This window comes from Gadus macrocephalus, chromosome 7 (assembly GCF_031168955.1).
Source record: "Gadus macrocephalus chromosome 7, ASM3116895v1".
In the NCBI taxonomy this organism is placed as follows: domain Eukaryota; kingdom Metazoa; phylum Chordata; class Actinopteri; order Gadiformes; family Gadidae; genus Gadus; species Gadus macrocephalus.
In genome coordinates this window covers 21,951,341-21,972,901 of record NC_082388.1, presented here as the reverse complement: position 1 = coordinate 21,972,901, position 21,561 = coordinate 21,951,341, and the positions used below count along the sequence as shown (strand labels likewise).

Below are 21,561 nucleotides of genomic sequence, written 5' to 3'. Positions count from 1 at the left end.
TGTGGAGGAGGAGACGATGAGAGGGACGGAGCAGTGCCCACAGAAACTCTCTTCTTCCGCCTGTCCGGTTTCTAACTAGATTACACCGGCAACGCCACATGTTCAGATCCGGCCTCGCTGCTCTGGGAAGTCACACCCACCCTGTAATGTAATGTAGTCTCTAATGTATGTCTACAACAACCTATAGGAGCACATTTAATGTAACCTAATGGAGCCTAATGAATGTCTACAACAACCTATAGAAACACATTTAATGTGGTCTAATGTTTTTCTAAAACAACCGATGGAAACACATTTAATGTGGTCTAATTAATGTAGGTCTAAAACAACCTATAGAAACACATTTAATGTAACGTAATGCAGTCTAATGTATGTCTAACAACTTGTAGAAACAAATGAATGTAGTCTAATGTATGTCTACTACAGCACATGTAATGTAATACATGTAACCTATAGAAACGAATGCACGGGTCATGTAATATAGTCTTATGTAAGTCACCAATAGAAACACAAGTACTGGTATGTTACTTGTGTAAACGCATGCAATATAATGCAATGTAGTCTAATGAATTTAAACGATAGAAACAACCGCCATATATTTCAATGTTGTCTAATGTGTGCGTAAACTATAGAAACACGTGCACATGTATTGCATTGTAATTAATGTGTAGAACCTATAGAAGCACACGTCAATTATTGTATGTAACCTATAGGAACAAAACGCAATATAATACAATGTAGTCTCATCATGTATGTCTACCTCCACCCATAGAAACACAGCCACAGGCATATCCTCCCTCCGAACTATCCATTTCCATAGGAGCGTCTCGTCAACGTGATTTGCATGTCGCATGAAGAGCACATGGGCGCACGTTAGGTTTACACAGCGCTTTCCTCCAACACGGAGGGGGGGGGGGGGGGGAGAAACATGCACACCCTGCAGATCAGCGGATATCTGACCGTGTGGGCCCAACCAGTTAGACCAGGCCCGAGCCCGCCCCACTGGCCCAGCGCCGGGTCCTCCACACCTACTGGTTAATGATGAATACGAGGGCGGGGGACGGGCGCTTAAACTCCACCGTGTCCCGCTTCCCCCGGAGGGAGGCCGGAGGAAAACCTAAAACACGGGAAAAGGGATCGAGCACAAGCCGAGGGACGACGTGGTGAACGCGCTCCGACTCCTTCTTGGGAGTCGGGCGCTGCTGAGGGGGCTCCTGCTGAGGGGGCTCCTGTTGTACAGGCGCTGCTGAGGGGGCTCCTGTTGTACAGGCGGACGGGGACGGCCTTCCTACTGAGATGGTGAGCAACAGGCCCCCTCCTAGTACCCCCTGGCCTACCTGACTGGCTAGGGGAGGAGGAGAGGAGGGGAGGAGAGGAGGGGAGGAGTAGAGGAGGGGAGGAGGGGAGGAGTAGAGGAGTAGAGGAGGAGAGGAGGAGAGGAGGAGAGGAGTAGAGGAGGAGAGGAGGAGAGGAGTAGAGGAGGAGAGGAGTAGAGGAGTAGAGGGCCGGGCTAGGGGGGAGTAGAGGAGGAGAGGAGTAGAGGAGGAGAGGAGTAGAGGGCCGGGCTAGGGGAGGAGTAGAGGAGGAGAGGAGGAGAGGAGTAGAGGAGTAGAGGAGGGGAGGAGTAGTGGAGTAGAGGGCCGGGCTAGGGGAGGAGTAGAGGAGTAGAGGAGTAGAGGGCCGGGCTAGGGGAGGAGTAGAGGAGTAGAGGAGTAGAGGGCCGGGCTAGGGGAGGAGTAGAGGAGTAGAGGAGTAGAGGGCCGGGCTAGGGGAGTAGAGGAGAGGAGAGGAGTAGAGGGCCGGGCTAGGGGAGTAGAGGAGAGTAGAGGAGTAGAGGGCCGGGCTAGGGGAGTAGAGGAGAGGAGAGGAGTAGAGGGCCGGGCTAGGGGAGGAGTAGAGGAGGAGGAGAGGGGGGTGGACTGTAAGAGGGGAGAATCAAATAATAAATGGGTGAGAGTGAAAATAAAAAGAGAGGGTATGATGATGGAGGAACGATGGATGAAACATTGACAGGGGAGGCCGGCTGTAGCCGTATTCGAGCTGCTTTTGCGCGGATGCTTTTCCGTTTAATGAAGAATGCGATGCTCCAGAGCACTTTGATCTAATGGCCACCCTAGGATCAGAGGAGCACTTTGAGCCTCTAGCCAGAGCAAAACACTTCCCTTTAAGTAGCCACTGAAGAACATGCACAGCTCGGTCCCAAACCAAAATCCCAGAGCAATTCAACGCAGCGTTCATAAAGTTTCGCGGAGAAGAGTTGCTGCTGTGCCTTCTTTGAAATATTTACAACATAATTAAGTGTTTCATTTGGGTTACTGCACATTTGTTTTTTTCACTCCAGTGAAAAAAACGGCACAATTTGTGTTTAATTTTAGTAACTCAACAATTGAGTATGAATTTACAATAACTGTGGTTTCAAACCTCATGTATTATATTTATTTAAGTGGGAGACTACTGTGTGAATGGATATAAGCTCAATGAGTCACAAAAAAAGATACATTTAAACTACCCACACCAGCCAGGTAGCTTTACGTACCAAACTATTATCTGAGTTTGGAGTATATTTAAAAACATATTCTATAGAATAACTTATATAGATGGGTTGGACCAGTGATGTGGAGTCCTTCTATAGGTTATAACCAGTGATGTGGAGTCCTTCTATAGGTTATAACCAGTGATGTGGAGTCCTTCTATAGGTTATAACCAGTGATGTGGAGTCCTTCTATAGGTTATAACCAGTGATGTGGAGTCCTTCTATAGGTTATAACCAGTGATGTGGAGTCCTTCTATAGGTTATAACCAGTGATGTGGAGTCCTTCTATATGTTATAACCAGTGATGTGGAGTCCTTCTATAGATGGGTTAGACCAGTGATGCAGAGTCATTCTATGGATAGGTGATGATGAAGTTGAAGCTGATCCAGCCCTTCTGTCTGAGCTCTTCTGGGCGTCCTTTCATACATGTTCATGAGAGCAGCTGTAGTATAGTTGATAATTCTCTGCGTGTCTTCAATGCAATCCTTTCTTTTCCCCCTTTTCAGTGAGCTGCCCCAACCCTTGACAAAGAGCTGCATGCTAACAGCTCTTAGGTTTTTGAGATTGTAGGAAAATTGAAAAGGCAAAAATGTGCTTGACAGTGGAGGATGAGTGTGAAATTAAGAGGATAGTAAAGCAAGACACTATTAGATTCTGGGACTTTGGTTCTGTTTTGCTTAATTCTTTCTACACTACTGTATATTCTTCAGTTCACTAGCATATCTTTATGTTAACTGAAAGGCCACTTACACAAGACCATTTCTACTCAAGGGTTTACGACAGTATTGCGTTATTTACCTTCAGATGGAGAAGTTAATTTATATTTCCCGTGTGTGAAGCGGCTTAATGGTTCTGCATGGGTTGATTAAACTCTACATCACAGTGTTTAATTCACCATGATGAGGCCGTCTATTCTAATATTTTTCATCTTGATCCTTAAGGACCTTTTTACACTTTCTACCAAACCTGCTTTCATACAGTGTGTTGATTTAATCATAATCCAACTGAAAGCATTAATAACGTACATTCAAGCCCACACATGTACACACACATCCACACAATCACACTCATATAGATTCATGCGCATGTATGCAGTGCATGCGTTTGTATGCAGTATTCTGTCACAAGGGTCTCTGAATGCTTATGGCTATTCTCCTCACGTAGACCTTGCAGATATACCTCATCTGCAAATTCTTATTCTCGTCTGATTTGTTCTGCACAAGACTCCGTACGTGTAGTCAGTGTGTGTCCGTAGGAGATTGATGTTTTTGTGGTGCAGGCTAATGGTAGCTATAGTACTCTGGACATTATTACTCAAAGTGCCAGACTCTTTGGATGCTAGAGAGCCTTCTTTGTGCATTCTGGATCTCTCTTTTGTGTGTCTTTATTCAGATGGTTGACTTTTTAGATTTTCAGGTTGTTTTCGGTTGTTTTCTCCTTCTTCAGTGAAACAGCTTGTTTTATGTTTAATAAAAAAACACCTGTTCCTTGATCCCATAGTCTGTCTTAAAGTAGTTAATAAACACATGAGTCCTATCTTCCCACTTCCAGCCGCAGCAGAGTGTGTCTCTTTGTCCAATATTAAGCAGAGGAAAATTCAGAGAGTCAAAGGGTGATAGTTTGATTCTAAGATAATTTAGTTTGTGAGCGAAGAAAGGGTGCAATCTGGTTTGTCAAGGTGTGTGTGTGTGTGTATTCCCCGTAATGTGTGTGTGTGTGTTCCCCGTAATGTGTGTGTGTGTGTGTGTGTGTGTGTGTGTGTATATTCCCTGAAACGCTGTGTGTGTGTGTGTATGTGTGCGCGTGTGTGTTTTCCTCGTAATGCGGTATGTGTGCACTAGTGTGTGTGTGTGGCTGCTTGGAGCATAGCCTCCAGCGATGCTCGGCGCTGGGTAGCTTGCAATGTTCGATTTGTACCTGTTCCAAATCACACAGCCACACTGATGAACTCTACACTGTACCTAGCAACACCTGTTGGCTGTTCAGTATTATATGTCATATGCTGGCAAACAAACACACTTGGCATTAGGGTGTCTCACTTTTTCTGCTGCAATTCAAATGTGTCTCTCTCTCTCTCTCTCTCTCTCTCTCTCTCTCTCTCTCTCTCTCTCTCTCTCTCTCTCTCTCTCTCTCTCTCTCTCTCTCTCTCTCTCTCTCCTCCAGGATGACAGCTTGCTAAGCAGTGAGGAGGAGGACGAGATGAGTGAGTCCACGTGGCTTGCGGCCGACCCGGGGCCAGCAGACAGGATGAGCCACAGTCCCCACCGCGCACACAGCAAAGACGAGGACGGTAGGAGGCAAACACAGACACCGCCTCGTCCTTCTGAGCCAAAGGCTGGGGCTCATTGTTTGACTTGTATCTTCTGATGGGTTCTCCTCCAATAATTACGTTTTGGGATAAAGCATTCATTTCGATTGTGGACGAATGAATGTTTTGTTGAATTTCTGTCTCGATTTGGACCTTCCATACATTCCTCACCACTCACACACTCACTCACTCAGATTGATTCCTGCTGTAAGAAGGACCAACAGCATCTTTGAAGAAAGTCTTACTGTACTGAGTGGTCCGTATCCAGGCCTGTTGTGGGTGTTGTTCCTCACTCTCGTTCTGTGTGTGTGTGTCAACCGCGCCCGCGCGCGGGACATTAAAGAACCAGGCAAGAGATGTTCCAGCAGTTCTCTTTAACTCATCCATCTCTCACTCAACGTCTCGCTCACTCTCTCCCTCCCTCTCTGTTCTTTAATGTCTCTCACTCCATGCTGCTTTTAATTTGTTTCCTTTTACCATCAGGTATAGAAACTGGAGAGGGGGAAGTGTAGGGGCTGACGGTGTGGAAGTAAAGTACAGGGAGAGCAGACTGGTTAGAGAGAGAGACAGAGAGACAGAGAGGGTGAGGGGGGAGGGAAGAGGGCTGGTGAACCAAACTGGCATGAGGTGTGTGTGTGTGTGTGTGTGTGTGTGTGTGTGTGTGTGTGTGTGTGTGTGTGTGTGTGTGTGTGTGTGTGTGTGTGTGTGTGTGTGTGTGTGTGTGTGTCAGACACCATATCCGCTAACATACGCTCAGCTGGTAGGCAGCTGGGTACCACACAGTTTATCCACTACTACATACCACTGAGTATTTATTAGAGGTATATATAAAACATGGTACATGTTGACCACTATCATTACTTGGCTTCGTAGCATACTCTATTCTGATTTGACAATTATGGTGTTCTACGAGCTGTTATTGATGAATTGCAGAGCGCTGCTGTTGCTATGGAACGATTCTAACACTCAATATAATAATAAAAAAAAATAAAAAAATTGTAATTTATATATTTTGTGCAAATTATGGATTTCTAGTTGCCTAAGTAGTCGTGCAGTAAGCGGGGAAATGTCCAGCGAACCTGCGGTTATTGCAAATGAACCCTTTCAGGATGATGCAGGAACATATCACTGACACTGATAATTTAATAGTTATAACGGTAAATGTAGTCATGGTCTAAAAACATGGCTGTTATGGTTAGATAACAGGGCCAATGTAATCGAAAAACCAACAAACATACATTAATGTGGTTCATATATATCGTAGTGCATTCTGGCCGTTTGTGGTTCTGTAGTTGTACATTCAGGTCATGCTGTCTGTGGTTCTAGACCAGTACATTCAGGTCATGCTGTCTGTGGTTCTAGAGTGCTACGTTCAGGTCATGCTTTCTGTGGTTCCAGACCAGTACATTCAAGCCTGTGGTTCTGGAGTGGTTCATTCAGGTCATGCTGTCTGTGGTTCTGGACTGGTTCATTCAAGACATGCTGTCTGTGGTTCTGAAGTGGTTCATTCAAGAGACATGCTGTCTGTGGTTCTAGAGTGCTACGTTCAGGTCATGTTGTCTGGGGTTCCAGAACAACAGCATTGATCCGGGAAGCCAGGCTGTTGGCAGGGCGGTATCAATACTGTCTGAGCGGAAAAACCCAGGAGATTACCACCATCCCTCTTCTAGACTGTTATTATCATACCTTCCATGCATAAGCAGCTGTTGTCAGTTACGGAACCAGCGCCCTGTAGTCTCACGAATCAGACTTTTTATTATCCTCCGGAGTCTGATGGTAGACCATCTCAAATCTGTGTGAACACGGTGCGTTCCCTTCTTTTTTGTTTCGACCAATCGTGTCCTTGGGGGGGGGGGGGGGGGCGGGGATTTGGAAACGACCTGACTCAGGTGTGAAACGCCGGTCTGAACCGTCAACGGGTCCATGTCGACGATGAGCAGGGCAGTGTGTAGGTCAGTGCTGTCCGCTAGATTGACAGATAGGGTAACTAACGTAAAGGGCTAGCTAGCATAGAGCTGCCACTGTTAATATATCTATCTCAGCCCGCACAACCTTGAACAGAGCCCTGGCTGTTCGGCTGGCCGTGTGCGCGTGTGTGTGCGCGCACTTATTAGTGAAGTATTTATTGATTTTTGGATGCCGAAATGTGTTTCTACTTTACTATTTCTACTTTAGGAAACTATGAGATGATCCCATTCATGGGAAAACAGGGATCAATGCCAGGGTAAAATAATAAGTATTATCCTAGTCATTTAAAAGCATCTATTCCGCTTATCCAAAGCGTCCCCCTAATCTGTTATCTTATACAGAACGTTATACGTCTAGGAAATCGACCGGCTGCATGAAATGGCCTCGTGCATTTACAGTACGACAGTAGATGTGTTCAAGATGGGTCGCTAGTGTTCTAGAGAGTACTGCTACAGTACCACAGGCAGAGCAGTGATACACGGAATGATTCACCCATATGTACGCATGCGTACACACACACACGCATACATAGCCACATTCACAGTCACACTCTCTCACACACACACGCATACACATACACACAGAGGAGCCTTTAGGTCTGTGGACCACATGGTGTCATGTGTTGAGAAAGTAGGACACAGGGAAATAAACATTCACTTTCCTCCTTTCCTCATCCTATGCCGCCTCTCCTCTTCTGCTGTCCTGTCCTCTCCCCTCCCCCCTGGAGGAATGGGAGCGATGTGTTTCAGGGTAAACGGGGTGGACAGATGGAGGAGGGGATAAGGGTGGATGGAGATAACAGTGGAATACCCGGGGTTAAAGAGGAAGGCTCTTTTAGGGGTGGGGTCAGTGAACTAGGGTAGCTGAATCTAGGCCAACAGATTAACATGTGACTTATTTTACGCTTAATACACAAGTTATTCCTGGTTTGAAATTGCCTGTACGTTTCTGTGAGTGGGGGATGACGGGAGTGTGATGGAATGAAATGAAGACGTGGCGAGTACACGTACAATGAAATACAATTGGAATGGATTGTATTTTGAATACGTTGGTGGTGGGTTAGACCAAGGCCAATTGCCTTCTAGCTGTTGGGATGGCACTCAGAAGACGGTGACGGCCATTGTTGTTGTCATGTTGGGGGTTGGAGGGGTTGAACACCATCTGAACATATCTGAATAGTACTATACTTAATTAACACTGCTGATTAACAACGACATGACAAAAGATGAGGCTATCATTGTCCGTTTAGTTGATGAATTTGCATAGATTTGTCAGGTGGGGGTGTAGGTTTAGATTTTATCTTGGTCTTTTACCTTTGTCTTGGTCGGGATAGCTGGAAAAGTAAAAAGTGTACGTATTTCTCTCTGCGCCAGTAATGTCTGATAAAGTATATCTTATCATAGTAGGCTGGACCTGTTTTTCTCACACCTTTGCAGTCATACGACCAGTATTTTCTGACTTGTGATTGGCTTGTGATTCCCCAGCGATGATTGATAAAGATGTGTTTGAACGTGTCAGCAGCGCAGCAGAGTGCATGGGCCGAGATCTAAGTCGGTCGTGTCAGTTGACATGCAGGCCATGCAGGGTCTGGTCTAATGCAATGGGCCCCTGTGCTGGATCAGCATATTGTTGTATGAAGAGGCGAGCGGCTAATGCACGCTCTCTGCTCTCTGCTAACACACCTGGCAGCGGAACAAGGGATCTCACAGCGGGATAACCAGACTTGAAGATCAATGCGTCTCATGGGGTTTTCAGGGATGACACTTTTCCGCATCGGAATTTCGGCCTCCGATCCATTCTCATTCACGTGCAGCCACTGAGTACAGAGAGACCATTCAGGTTTTTCTTTGTGAGGACATGGTTTCAATGAATGAGAATCAAGTAACGAGAATCAAGTAAAGTTATGATCGATATGTGTGCCTTTGTAACATAATAATACATGGACTGCGGGGGTTATAAATGCAGTAGTATTATATGATGATGAATTGTATTGGTTATAAAAGATTGAACAAGGTAGATGCTTCCCAAGTTGGTGCTACTGTAAACACTAATTGGGCTTCCCAGCACTTGCTTACCCAGTCTGAACCACTTCAAGAGAGTTACACGTAACGATATAAAAAATGGTCCCATGGTATAGACGTTATCCTAGTATGTTAGGCTATGTCTCATTAGTATGACACACACACAAACACGCACGCATGCGCACGCACGCGCGCGTGCGCGCCCTGTTTGAAGACGGCCTGTTGGGGCTGCAGCAGAGGTGGCAGGCCCAGCGGCCGATGACCCGTGGTGATATAAGCATGGGGCTACCTTAATGGGAAGCCCATTAAAAATGTAGAGCAACATTAACATATGACATTTCCACTGTATACACTCTGCGCGGCCCAGAGAGAGGCTCAGAGCTGTGTGTGTGTGTGTGTGTGTGCGTGCGCGCCTCCATCATACACGCATGCTAAAGTGGTCGTGCTGCTTCTTTTATATTATCGTACACTGTTATCTATTGTTGAATGAGAGTCCGTTTTTTTCCCGCCTAGTGACTGGTCAGAACTCGTGTCCATTGTAAATGAAACGCACAGCGACGTGTTCCATGTGTGTGTGAAACTTTCCTCTTACTGTCCCTCGGTTGAGAGACTTGTGTCTTTCTTAGAGGCGGGGTCGGACAGGGTTATTGTTGGATGTCTTATTCGTATTCTGCTGAGAGTTTATCTATCAGCGATTGAGGAAGTACTCTGTGTGTGTGTGTGTGTGTGTGTGTGTGTGTGTGTGTGTGTGTTTAGGTCTCAGCTGTTTGTAATCGTGTTTTGTAAGGCATGAGGCGTACGGTAGCATATGGCCGTTTGCTTCTAGGTGGATCTGTATGCATATATTTGTATATATTTTCTGTGTGGATGAATATGCAAGCGTCCGTCTTATGCAGCATATGCATACCACCACCATTTGTGCATCTCAAGTGTACCTCATCTATTTGCATGTGTGTGTGTTATGGAAGTCTGTGTGTGAGTGTCTGCCATTATGCTGTCTGTTATAGACGCGTCGCAGGCTTACGGTTATTATTGTGGTTGCGGCGTATCGCTGATCATATTCATCGGCTTCCATTAGGCTTGTCATGAAGCCACTTTACATCACGTGTATGCTCAAATATATATCCATCGTCTAATTCCTGAGCTAACAGATTAGTTCAGATGTTCGCTTAGGCCACCGGCGTCAAACGTATTCAGATAGCGGTGCATGTCTTTGTGTATTTTTAAGTGCGTATTGGTCTCGGACAAGTGGTGCATACGGTCATTGGATTTACCTGGAATTCCGTGGTATAATACCTTGAATAATTCTTATTTCCTTTGTAGTCCTTTTTAGTTGCTTTATGATGTCCCTCTGTGTGTGTGTCTGTCGGCCTCTCTGTCTGTCTGTCTGTCTGTCTAGGGAAGGGAAAGGCTTGCTGAGTAGGGGTCCTTTGCTGCTTAATTATTGACAGAACCCCCTCCAAGTGTCTCACGCACGCACGCACACACACACACACACACGCACACGCACACTTCATGAAAAAAAAACACTAACCATGAAACACACACACACCATGAAAAAAACACAAACACAATCACCATGACACACACACACACACACACACACACACACACACACACACACACACACACACACACACACACACACACACACACACACACACACACACACACACTCACCATGAACATACACGCACACACCATGAAACACACCACACACCATGAAACGCACACAAACACACTCACCATGAACATACACACACACAAACACACACATACACACCATGAAACACACCACACACCATGAAACGCACACAAACACGCTCACCATGAAGCACAGTGACAATACATTCTAATGCACTGCAGGCATATGCACACTCGAGCCATTGTGAAGAGCGTGGGGACGCCAGACTTATAAGTATTATTTGAGGGCTGCACAGACACACAAATGGCGTAGGAGGTTATGGAGTGCGGGTGGAAAGAAACACGACTCTCCCCCCCCGCCGCCCCCCCCACCGCCCCCATTTCTTAGAAGAAGTCCAAAGGCCTGTCTGTGTGTGTGTGTGTGTGTGTGTGTGTGTGTGTGTGTGTGTGTGTGTGTGTGTGTGTGTGTGTGTGTGTGTGTGTGTGTGTGTGTGTGCGCAGGGGGTTGTTAATGAAGGATTTAAAGCGAGGGAGGTGAAGGCAGGGGTATGGCTCCATCATAAAGTGTCGGCTCCCAAACTGAAATTTGTACCCTTGCGTATCAGTTAGGTCTTTACAGGCGCCCTATACCACACACACACACACACACACACACACACACACACACACACACACACACACACACACACACACACACACACACACACACACACACACACACACACACACACACACAACTTCCTAAGTGTTGAGAATGCCAGTGATACACATTATAGTCCAGATTAGATAAGGGAAGGTGAAGAGGTGAGGTGCACTTGCTCCAAGAACCCATTGACAGAGGGGGCCATAAAGGGTGTGTGTGCGTGTTTGTGGGTCTCCCTTGTGTTTCTTAATGTGTTCGTCTTGCCACAGCTTCGTATGGGACTGACATGTCTGGTCTAACGAGTTATGTCCCGGTGTGTAGTGCTGTTGTGTATTTAAATGTTAGTTTAAAAGTGTAGCGGAAGGACGGTAATGGCCCATGGGGTGACTCACTTTCTGCGACTAGCGCTGAGTGACAGAGTTCAGGTGAAGGAAGAGGAGGAGGTGCTGTGGAAGCCAGAGAGGATGACGACGGGGAGAGCAGTGGGGGATGGAGAAGGAGTGCCGGGCAGAAATGGTGGTTGGTTGGTGCCCTGGAGCTGAACTGAATGAGACAGCTGTTTCGATACGAGTACTATTGAAATGAGCATGAAATTCACCCAGATGTTTAAGCCTTTCTTTTTCTGACCGACTGAGCATCAGCCTGTCTGTCTCTCTAGCCCGCTATCTGCCTGTCTGTCTCTCTAGCCCTCTATCTGCCACTCTGCTCCTCAAGCCCTCTTTCTGTCTTCTATCCGCCAGTCTGTCTCTCTTGCCCACTATCTGTCTATCTCTCTCTCTAGCCCTCTATCTGCCTGTCTAGCTGTATCTGTATATCTCTAACCCTCTAGCTGCTTCCCTGTCTGTATCCGTCTACCTCCCTAGCCCACTATTTCATTGTCTATCTCTCTAGCCCTCTATCTGCCTGTCTATCTGTCACTCACTCACTCACTCACTCACTCACTCACTCACTCACTCACTCACTCACTCACTCACTCACTCACTCACTCACTCACTCACTCACTCACTCACTCACTCACATACATACATACATACATACATACATACATACATACATACATACATACATACATACATACATACATACATACATACATACATACATACATACATACATACATACATACATTACACACACACTCACATGCCCTCTTTCACACATGCAAATAGCGACGGATTACTGTCCATTTATACTGTACATGCTGATCTGATTCAGTTTACAGACTATCCGAGATTCTGCTTCTCAAACACACACGCGCACGGCACGTACGTAAATACACACGTGAACACACGTAAACACACTTGGGGCCCGTGTCCACCAAAAGCGTTTTTAAACACACACGCATAAATATCTATTCAGGCGTTTTTGGAATGTTCAGATTAATGTGATTTTTCTTTTACTTTTTGATTGTTCTTATTTAACATTCAGAGTGAGGGTGGGCGGGCGATCATGAGGTGGTGAGGAGATTAGTGTAAAAATGATCTGGAAGTAGAACTTAAGAGGAAATACGGTTTTACCACCGAGTTGGGGGGGGGGGATGTGTGTGTGTTATGAGTGTAAAAGAAAATTGATTCACGTAAGGATCTAGTTTATTGTCGTCTACGATTCTCAATTGATTCCCATCTTCCAAAAATTGATTATTCTCCTTTTTGTCTTTTCTATTTCTCTTCCCTTTGTGTGTCTCACAGCTATGTTCTGAATCCCTCATCGATTTTGAATCAGGAATATTTTGTGATTTGAGAATCAATTCTAATTTTAATTGAAGCCCTAAGTATCTAATTCAAATTGAATCGTGAAGTACCGAAAGATTCAAACCCCACATGGCCACACCCCATCATTTTCACCTCAAACCAAAGATCGAGTGTTCCTTGACAGTCAAACAACCACAAGCATTCAATATGTAAACAGAAATAAGGGAAATGCATGTGTTAGTAGCAGGCATGTGCATTCACATGTGCTAGCCAGCGTTATCCCCCTTCATGTAACAGACGCAACCATAAATGGGGCGGGCGTGCGTGCGTGCGTGCGTGCGTGCGTGCGTTCGTGTGTGTGTGTGTGTGTGTGTGTGTGTGTGTGTGTGTGTGTGTGTGTGTGTGTGTGTGTGTGTGTGTGTGTGTGTGTGTGTGTGTGTGTGTGTGTGTGTGTGTGTGTGTGTGTGTGTGTGTGTGTGTATTTTACATTGTTAGACGAGTTTGTGCCTCAAATGTGTACATGTACATAATCAGTTACCTGATATATATACATTGTGTGTGTGGGAGGTAGATCGAAACGAAGGCAGGGGCTCTAGGCATTGTCTTTCACCTCTCAAGGCCACAGACATAGCCGCAAGCTAAGACACACACACACACACACACACACACACACACACACACACACACACACACACACACACACACACACACACACACACACACAGCTAAGTGGTTGGTTGGAAGATGGGCAGATGGTATAGAATGGGATGCGTGTATCACGATGTGTACCGTATTGTTTCACAATAGAGGAGGAAGGAGGCGAGATACAGAATACAGGGGGTGGAGTGTGAAGAGAGAGCGGAGGTGAGAGAGCTAGAAGTCGGAGGAGCAGAGAGGAATAGATTGAAAGGCTAGGGTGGAGACATGGCTTGGACGTGGACTCAAATGGATCAATAAGTGAGTTAACAGAATAGGCAGGCAGCAAGAGTAGGCAAGTATGGGAGTAACGTTAAAATATGAGAAGAAGAGGGAGCGGGAAAGAGATTTGGATTTCATTTTGATCATAGATGGGTTGAGGTAGTGGTGGTGATGATTGATATACACTTTTTTAAGTGTTTCTTTCTGGGGACCTATTGGTGTTCTGATATACAGCATGTAATGTGTTTCTTTCAGGGGTCTTTTAGCTGTAATCCCCACCAGACTAATGGAACGAATCCAGGCTCTTAAGAGTTAAACCAGGGTGACAACTGGTTCCTACAACCAAAGTGAAGCTTTAAGAGACTGATTCGTACCTGCCTAATTACTTGTGGAGAGGGTCTGTCGTCAGGCCCTAAGCAATCCAAAATGGGCAGTTTGACAAGATCCCACCTTGTACTCTGTAAACAATTATATATTTTTTAGTGTTGCCCTGTTCCTGTGGGCGTATAAAAATTCAACCACTTATCTTTACTGAACACGTTCACCTCAACTTCTGCAAATGGCTCCACTTGAAGAAGTCAAACATTTCATTAAATACTCTCAATCTTAACCCTCTGGATTCTATTGCTGGTGTTTCTCACATCCAATGAATCCGCTGTTTCTGACGATGTCTAGTTTATGGGCTCTATGTCCTATATAGCCCATGGTCCCAGAACAGGATGGGTATGTATTATCAACTCTCTCACGGTTGGCTAAAACACACCACTGTAGGAAACGACCCTGGACACGATAAATCCTAACTTACTGCAGTTCCACATACAGTTCACTGCAGTTCCTTCACTTTTTCTCCTGGGTGCCGGCTGTGTCCCAAGTATCCAGGAACGATGAGCTCGTAAAGATTTGATTGGAAGGGTAGAAGAGGGAAATACTGGATTGATGGAAGATTTGAATAAAGGATAAGGGAAAACTGAATGGCGACATTTTTGTGATTTGTTGTTGGCGGGTGTCAGATGTTTGACTTTTGATTTCAGAGAGTGTGAGGGTGGAGGATGAGATCCTGTCATGTGATGAGATATTACGTGGAGAGAGGGGATATGACATGAGATTCAAAGGGATTGAAAAAGAGAGGGAAATAGAAGCAAAGGGCTCTAATGGAGTTAGATTTCCAGACCTAACTATTTCAGGATGTTAAATTACACACCCTGGTGAGAACCCTCTCCCAGGCCCGTGGCTGGGGGTAACACATTACTGGACAATAATGTCTCTCTTCCTTCTCGCTGTCTTTCCACTCTCCTCTTCCTCTCTCCTCTTCCTCTCTCCCACTCCCTGGCCTACATTCATGAGGGTTCAACCCCCCATCTATCTTTCATAGCCAACCCCCAAAACATGTAGAGCAAATCTAATTCATCAACACACCTACTCCGACCGGAGCTGGGTGTGTGTCTGTGTGTCTGTGTGTCTGTGTGTCTGTGTGTCTGTGTGTCTGTGTGTCTGTGTGTCTGTCTGTCTGTCTGTCTGTCTGTCTGTCTGTCTGTCTGTCTGTCTGTCTTCTCTGTTGAGTTGCCTATATAGCTCCATTTTGAACATGCCTCTGTCGGTGGTATTTAGGCAATTCATCCAGATTTAGGGTTAAATCTGGATGACATGGAGGAAATTGCAGGGAAAAGCAATTATTTTTATATTGTCTTCCTGTGCGTCTCTCTGTCAGTTGGCCTTATCTTCCTCACTGAGAGTCTTTCTGTCTCTCTGTCAGTTTGTGTCTCTGACTGTCTGTCTGTCTGTCTGCCTCTCTTTCTCAATCAGTCTGTCTGTTTGTCATTTTGTCTCTCTGTTAATCTTTCTCCTCTTACTCTGAATCTCCGACCACCTCAAATATCGTCTGTCTGGCTGTGTGTGAGTGGTGATTGGTGTATTGGTCCATGTAAACATGGACGTGTGTGTGTGTGTGCGTGTGTGTGTGTGTGTGGTAGTAAGTAGGTCAGGAGGGTAGTGCTGGCCCTCATGGCCTCTTGGACTCTGTAAGGCAGCTTACCCCGCTCACTATTATTAGACAACCACACACATACGCACACACACACAAAGGTTCATCCGATGGCCAGGGGATTAAGGAGGGGGACACATTGGATGCACAGTTTAAGCATCAAACCTATGTGTTGCTGCTGGGACCATGTCTACCCCCGGCGTGGCCCTTGTAACAACACAACTGTCAGGGTGGCGGTCCCCAAGACCAACGCACCATGGCTGGTCAACCTTCAGGGAAATATAATCTTGTTTCTGTGACGACAGCTAGTGTTGCAACATCTTTAAGGATGCTACCGAACAGAGACCACAGGTGTGTGTGTGTGTGTGTGTGTGTGTGTGTGTGTGTGTGTGTGTGTGTGTGTGTGTGTGTGTGTGTGTGTGTGTGTGTGTGTGTGTGTGTGTGTGTGTGTGTGTGTGTGTGTGTGTGTGTGCGTGCTGAACAGAAGAACTTGATAGAGGTCGATGTAGCTGTCATGTGTCCCTCCCCTTCTTTACCCAGTCCCCTCTTTCCTGGCAGGCACAGTTTTTACCTTGACGATCTTCATGTCACGCGGTTCAGCCTCTAAACACTCCAATGCTAAGACACGTTGGTCTGGCTTCTTTGTGCGAGCTTGTTGGACACGTCGTCTGTGTACGGTGTCATTGACATGATTTTTTCTTTTATGAACGACCTCGCCACTCTTTGGACTCGCAGAGTGTTTGCATGTCTGCCGCTGCGCGTCTGTATACTGTGTAGGGGTGTATTTCTTTGCCTGTGTGTGTTTGTGTGGGCCTCGGTGCAGTTCTTTTGTGTGTATCAAGTGTTGGACAGCGGAGATGGCGGTGCGTGTGTATGTGTGGGTTGGTCTGCGAGGTGCATGTGTGTGTGTGTGTGTGTGTGTGTGCATGTGCTGTTATCCAGGGCCCGACAGAACGGAGATAGCGTGTTTTATTGTGCCGTAGATTCACTCTGTGCTCAGTCAAGGCTTTTAGCCGCCAGTATCTGCTCTCTGTCGGCCCTGAAAAAGGCATTTGCTCTACACGCCCCTATCCCCTCTCCCTCTCTCCCTCTCCCCCTCTCCCCCTCTCCCTCATATTCTGCCTCTGTCTCTCACTCTCCTTCCCAGCCATGCCTCCCCCTATTCTTTGTCGCTCCTTCCTTGAACCATCCCCCCTATCGCTTCTTGCCTATACTGTCAGTTCATCCTTTGTCCGCCCCCTCCTCTCTCTCTCTCTCTCTCTCGCGCTCTCTCGCTCTCTCGCTCTCTCGCTCTCTCGCTCTCTCGCTCTCTCTCAGGCCCCAGCAGTGTCTCTCTCCCTCGATGTCTGTGTCCCTGCCTGTATGTCTCTGTCTGTCCCTCCCTCTGCCTTCTACCTCTCTGTCCGTCTGTCTGTCTGTCCCTCCCTCGTCTGTCTGTCTGTCTGTCTGTCTGCATGTTTTTTCCCTAACTCTCTGTCTGTCTCTCAAGTCTGTCTGTCTGTTTGTCAATCCTTCACTCTATCTCTTAGTCTGCCTTCCTGTTTGTTTCTCATTCAGTCTCTTAGTCTGTCATCTTCCTCTCCTCGATAAATGTGAAAGATTAGGCATCATAGTGCTGATGTAGTGTGACCGAAGTACTGGCACAACATTATATAACTTACATTAATTTGAAGTACTGATATTACATCAAAGTACCGGTGTTAATAGCATTATGGCATAGTAGTACTAATTGGAGCTTATCATAATTATGCCATAGCATAGTACTTCAATATAATCATAGTAAAAGCATAATACCATAGTTAGTAGAACGTAACATAATATCATTGTTTTTATGCACGGGCTACGGTAATGTGTTAATGTGTGTGTGTCTGTGTGTGTGAGTGAGCAAGTGAGTGTGAGTGTGTGCGCGTGCGTGTGAGTGACAGGCAAGTGTTAGCCAAAAAGGATTTGATATATAGGAGGACGTTGCGTACCCACCAGCTACGGGAAAAGTGTTAGTTTACCCGTTCTGGCCGAGTTTGTGTTTGTTGTTTGCCAAGGGATACCGACAATGGGAAAATGATGCTGTCGTTTCAGTTCCTCCCCTGAATCTGAGATTGATGGTCAGCCGTATCATGTTGAGGCAGTTCCGCCGGTCCGGTGGTTTCCAGAGCTGTTCCATGTAATGGCCATAAACAGATCCAGGCCCCCAGCAACATGATTGGGAGAAATACATTTGAAGTGAAAGAAAATGAAATGTCCCGTTTACCCAGGTTTGAGTTTGTCTGACGTCAGGCTTTAGATGTTAATCTTAATCTAAAGTCTGTCTGTATGTGAGACTATTTGAGAGAAATGGGGAAATTAGCCTTTTGGAATTAAGATTTGAAAAGGCCCTAAGCCTTTTCAAAAGAGTCTTCAATAATAAACAATAATTAATGTGTTCGAATTATTGCTCCAGAATTGTAGTCAAAATCTTTGCAGCACTTCGCTTTCAATCTAGATTGCATAAACAATTACAATCAATCTCCATCATGTCCATGTTTAATTCAAAAATATTAAATAGGGGTTTAGCCATTTGGTCGTTGTCGTTGTTGTCCACTGGATCTTTAAAAAAAAAACCTCCCCCCTTCTATATATACAGCTATATAATATTCTATACATCTGATGGATTTTCTTCCTATATATCTTCCATATCCTTGCACCCTGCCTTCCCCACATGTCCCCTCTGCTCATTCTTGTTCTTTTCAGCAGACTAGTAAATAGGCTTCTTGTTGCAGAAGCTGTTACATTCCCTTGCAATAATGCCTATTCAATTTATTCTATCTTCGTTCAGCTTCTCTTCTTCGGCTCTGCTTTTGTGCTTCCTTCCCCTTCCCCGGTCGCGTCACTCTCCCTCTCAGTTGGAATTCCTGGTATCAAAAGTCTTATTGGTGGTGTCACACATGTCCATGATTTCGTGCTTTATTGTTGGTGTAAGCCTAACACAAATCCCAGGGTCTTTCCTACTAATCTGACCCAGTGCCACTGCATCACACGTCAGCCGCTGGAGTATAGTCTACCCCTCTCTGCCTGGGGCCAGGAGGAAGGATAGACAAAGATCACACACGCACACACACACACAGACGCACCGAAACACACACTGAAGCACACACACACACACACGCACGCACGCACGCACGCACGCACGCACGCACGCACGCACGCGCACGCGCACGCACACGCATGCGCGCGCACACACACACACAGACGCACTGAAACACACACTGAAGCACACACACACACACACACACACACACACAGACGCACTGAAGCACACACTGAAGCACACACACACTGAAGCACACACACTGACGCACTGGAGCACACACACACACACACACACGCACACACACACACACACACACACACACACACACACACACACACACAGACACACTGATACACACTGAAGCACTCACACTCACACTCTCACACACACACACACACTGAATTTAGGACGGGATCTAACCCTCACTCCCATTGTCCCAGTCCTTGTTAAATGCATGTTCCGGCCTGTTTTATAATTGGCTTTGATGGCATGATGGTAAATAGTGTTAGATTCACCATCCCAATCAAAGGCGCATTTTTCACATGTAGTGTTCGACTTCAAAGCTATGATGGCGGGATTCTTCAAGGGTGATTCTGGATGGATGGAAGCAACAGTTGAGCTCTGGGACTTGGACACCAGCCCACCTGGCATTGAGAAGCCGGACAATAGCTGAGCAGCAGAATAAACAATTGTTGCCTTTGGTCCTTTCAGAAACCTCAGGCTTGCCCTTTAAAGACTTGTGCTTGTACCTTTTAGAGTTACACTATTTAGACTATGCTCAAGGATACTGTGGGTTGAGGATGCAGGGCTTAAAGTGTTTGCAACGATGGAAGACGCAGCACAAAACTGATCTGTACAAAGAGAAATGTGATTGGTAAATCACTGTGTTTGAGAATATCTGTTTCGAGAAGACGGTGTGTGAGCTGTCAACTCCAAACGTGTACGAGACCATTAAGACTTTAGGCCGCGCCCGGCTCATTTCTGACCAATCGGCGCGTGGCTTCCAACCCAACGGCGTTTGGGTTGGAAGCGTAAGGAGGGAGGGAGCAGAGGGCGAAGTGACCTTTCTTGGTTTAGTTTAGCTTCAGAAGTTTCTATTCATGCTGTTTGCAACTCTCAAGTCCTCCCCTACACCACCGCATAAGTGAGTACTGCAGAAATACAGCCTTGATGTCAGTGTTTCCAGGTACCAATCAATGAGCATATTATGTTGAGACACATCCCTCCTTGTTATCGTCTTGACAATACGGGGGGGGTGGTGGGGGGGTATTAATAAGTGACAGCCTGTGACAGCACCGTCTTTGTTGTCACTCTGCTGCCTGGAGCCCCCATTTACTCGCACGCACACACAAACAAAACACACACATGAGCCCATCACAATCTCTCCCCCCTCTATGCCCGACGAGTTAAAACCAGTTTCTAAACAGATGCGCACTGTACCCTTCTCCCCCCAACGCTCCAGTATTAAATGCCAGGCTCTCGCTCCCCTCTCCCTCTCACTCTTGTTCTCACTCTCTATATATTTGTATATATATATACCGTATATGTCTGTCTGTGTGTTTGTTTTTCTCTCTCTCTCTCTCTCTCTCTCTCCCTCCTTAATACAGACCTGACTACATTGTCATCCAATTATACTGAGAGGGAGTCCAGTTAAACAAGTGTGCGTGCGTGTGGTGTGCGACTAGCATGTTCGCACCAATGCTTGGGTTTGGATGCTTTCCAGCTGTTTCCCCTGTCTCTTTGCGTGTGCAGGTAGAAGGTCCAGGTGTCAACCCTGAGTCTGATTATCTTAAAGGGATACTTCACCCCATTTAGAACCGGCGTTCTATCATTATAAAATGATAGTTCTATCATTATAAAATGATAGTTTCTGCCACTGCAGAAACACCTGGTTTCTGCAGTGGCAAACGCCTGGAGTTGTGGTTTTACCAGTTCTACTAGACGGCAGGACTTCACTGGAGCAGAGCCAGGTAAGCAGACAGACAGATATGTTCAGAATCACAGGCTTACATTCGGGTAGATTCGAAGGTAGCTGCTTGGCGGCTAGACGGATAGACCGGCAGACAGACAGGCAGGCAGGCAGGCAGGCAGGCAGGCAGGCAGGCAGGCAGGCAGGCAGGCAGGCAGGCAGGCAGGCAGGCAGGCATGTGGCTATAGCCGTTTTATCCAGATCTTAATCTCCTCACGTTTCACCCTTCCACACCTTTCAACCGAACCCTCCTCCCATCGGGACAGCAGGGGATCCTGGTGCGACTACGTTGGGGAAGGGTTGAAGACGATGTGAACCTCTGTTACCACCTCACTCAGGGGGGAGAAGGAGGGTCGGTGGTGAGGTTGTGGGAGGCGGGGCGGGGGGGGGGGGGGGGGGGGGTCTGGAGATGTCGGCGTGCAAATGAAAAACGACAGGGAGTCAGCCGTTAGTGTCCACCTCTCTGTTCCCTCCATCTCTTCATCTTTCTGTAATGCCCTCCTTCCTTTCCTTCTCCCCCTTCATCTGCCCTTCTCAGTGTCCAGTTTGCCCTTCTCCCCTCTCTCTCTCTGCCTCTCTCCCTCTCTCGCTGTCCGGTTGGCTTTTGCGTTGAATTATTTGCTCTGCCTCAAATCGTATTTTATCACTCGTCCCGTATCCCTTTGTTTGGGTCGGCAAATTATGTTTCCTTTCTTTAATATTATATCCTACATGCGAGTAACTCCGTCATCTATATAGACTCCTCTCCTCACTCGCCTCACCTCTTTCCTATCTTCTTTCGTCTCCTCTCTACTGTCCTCTCCTCTGCTTCCTCCCTT

At 46.4% G+C, this 21,561-nt stretch overlaps 2 protein-coding genes across 3 annotated transcripts in view; both read left to right on the top strand.

Moving 5' to 3' along the window:
- The window catches only part of LOC132461911 (nucleolar protein 4-like), a 43,245-nt gene extending 32,750 nt beyond the window's left edge, over positions 1–10,495 (top strand). The window contains exons 5-6 of one of the 2 annotated variants that reach the window (XR_009526694.1): positions 4,697–6,217; positions 6,392–10,495. Coding sequence is in view for 1 of the 2 variants with exons in the window: in XM_060057411.1 (XP_059913394.1) it covers positions 4,697–4,900 (204 nt within the window). In the remaining variant the exon portion in view is untranslated. Of the gene's footprint in view, positions 1–4,696 lie in introns of both variants that reach the window. The other variant, XM_060057411.1, reaches the window with a different exon arrangement.
- Positions 1–21,561, top strand: part of tpd52l2b (tpd52 like 2b) — a 234,190-nt gene that overhangs the window by 180,737 nt on the left and 31,892 nt on the right. The gene's annotated exons all lie outside the window — the stretch shown is intronic.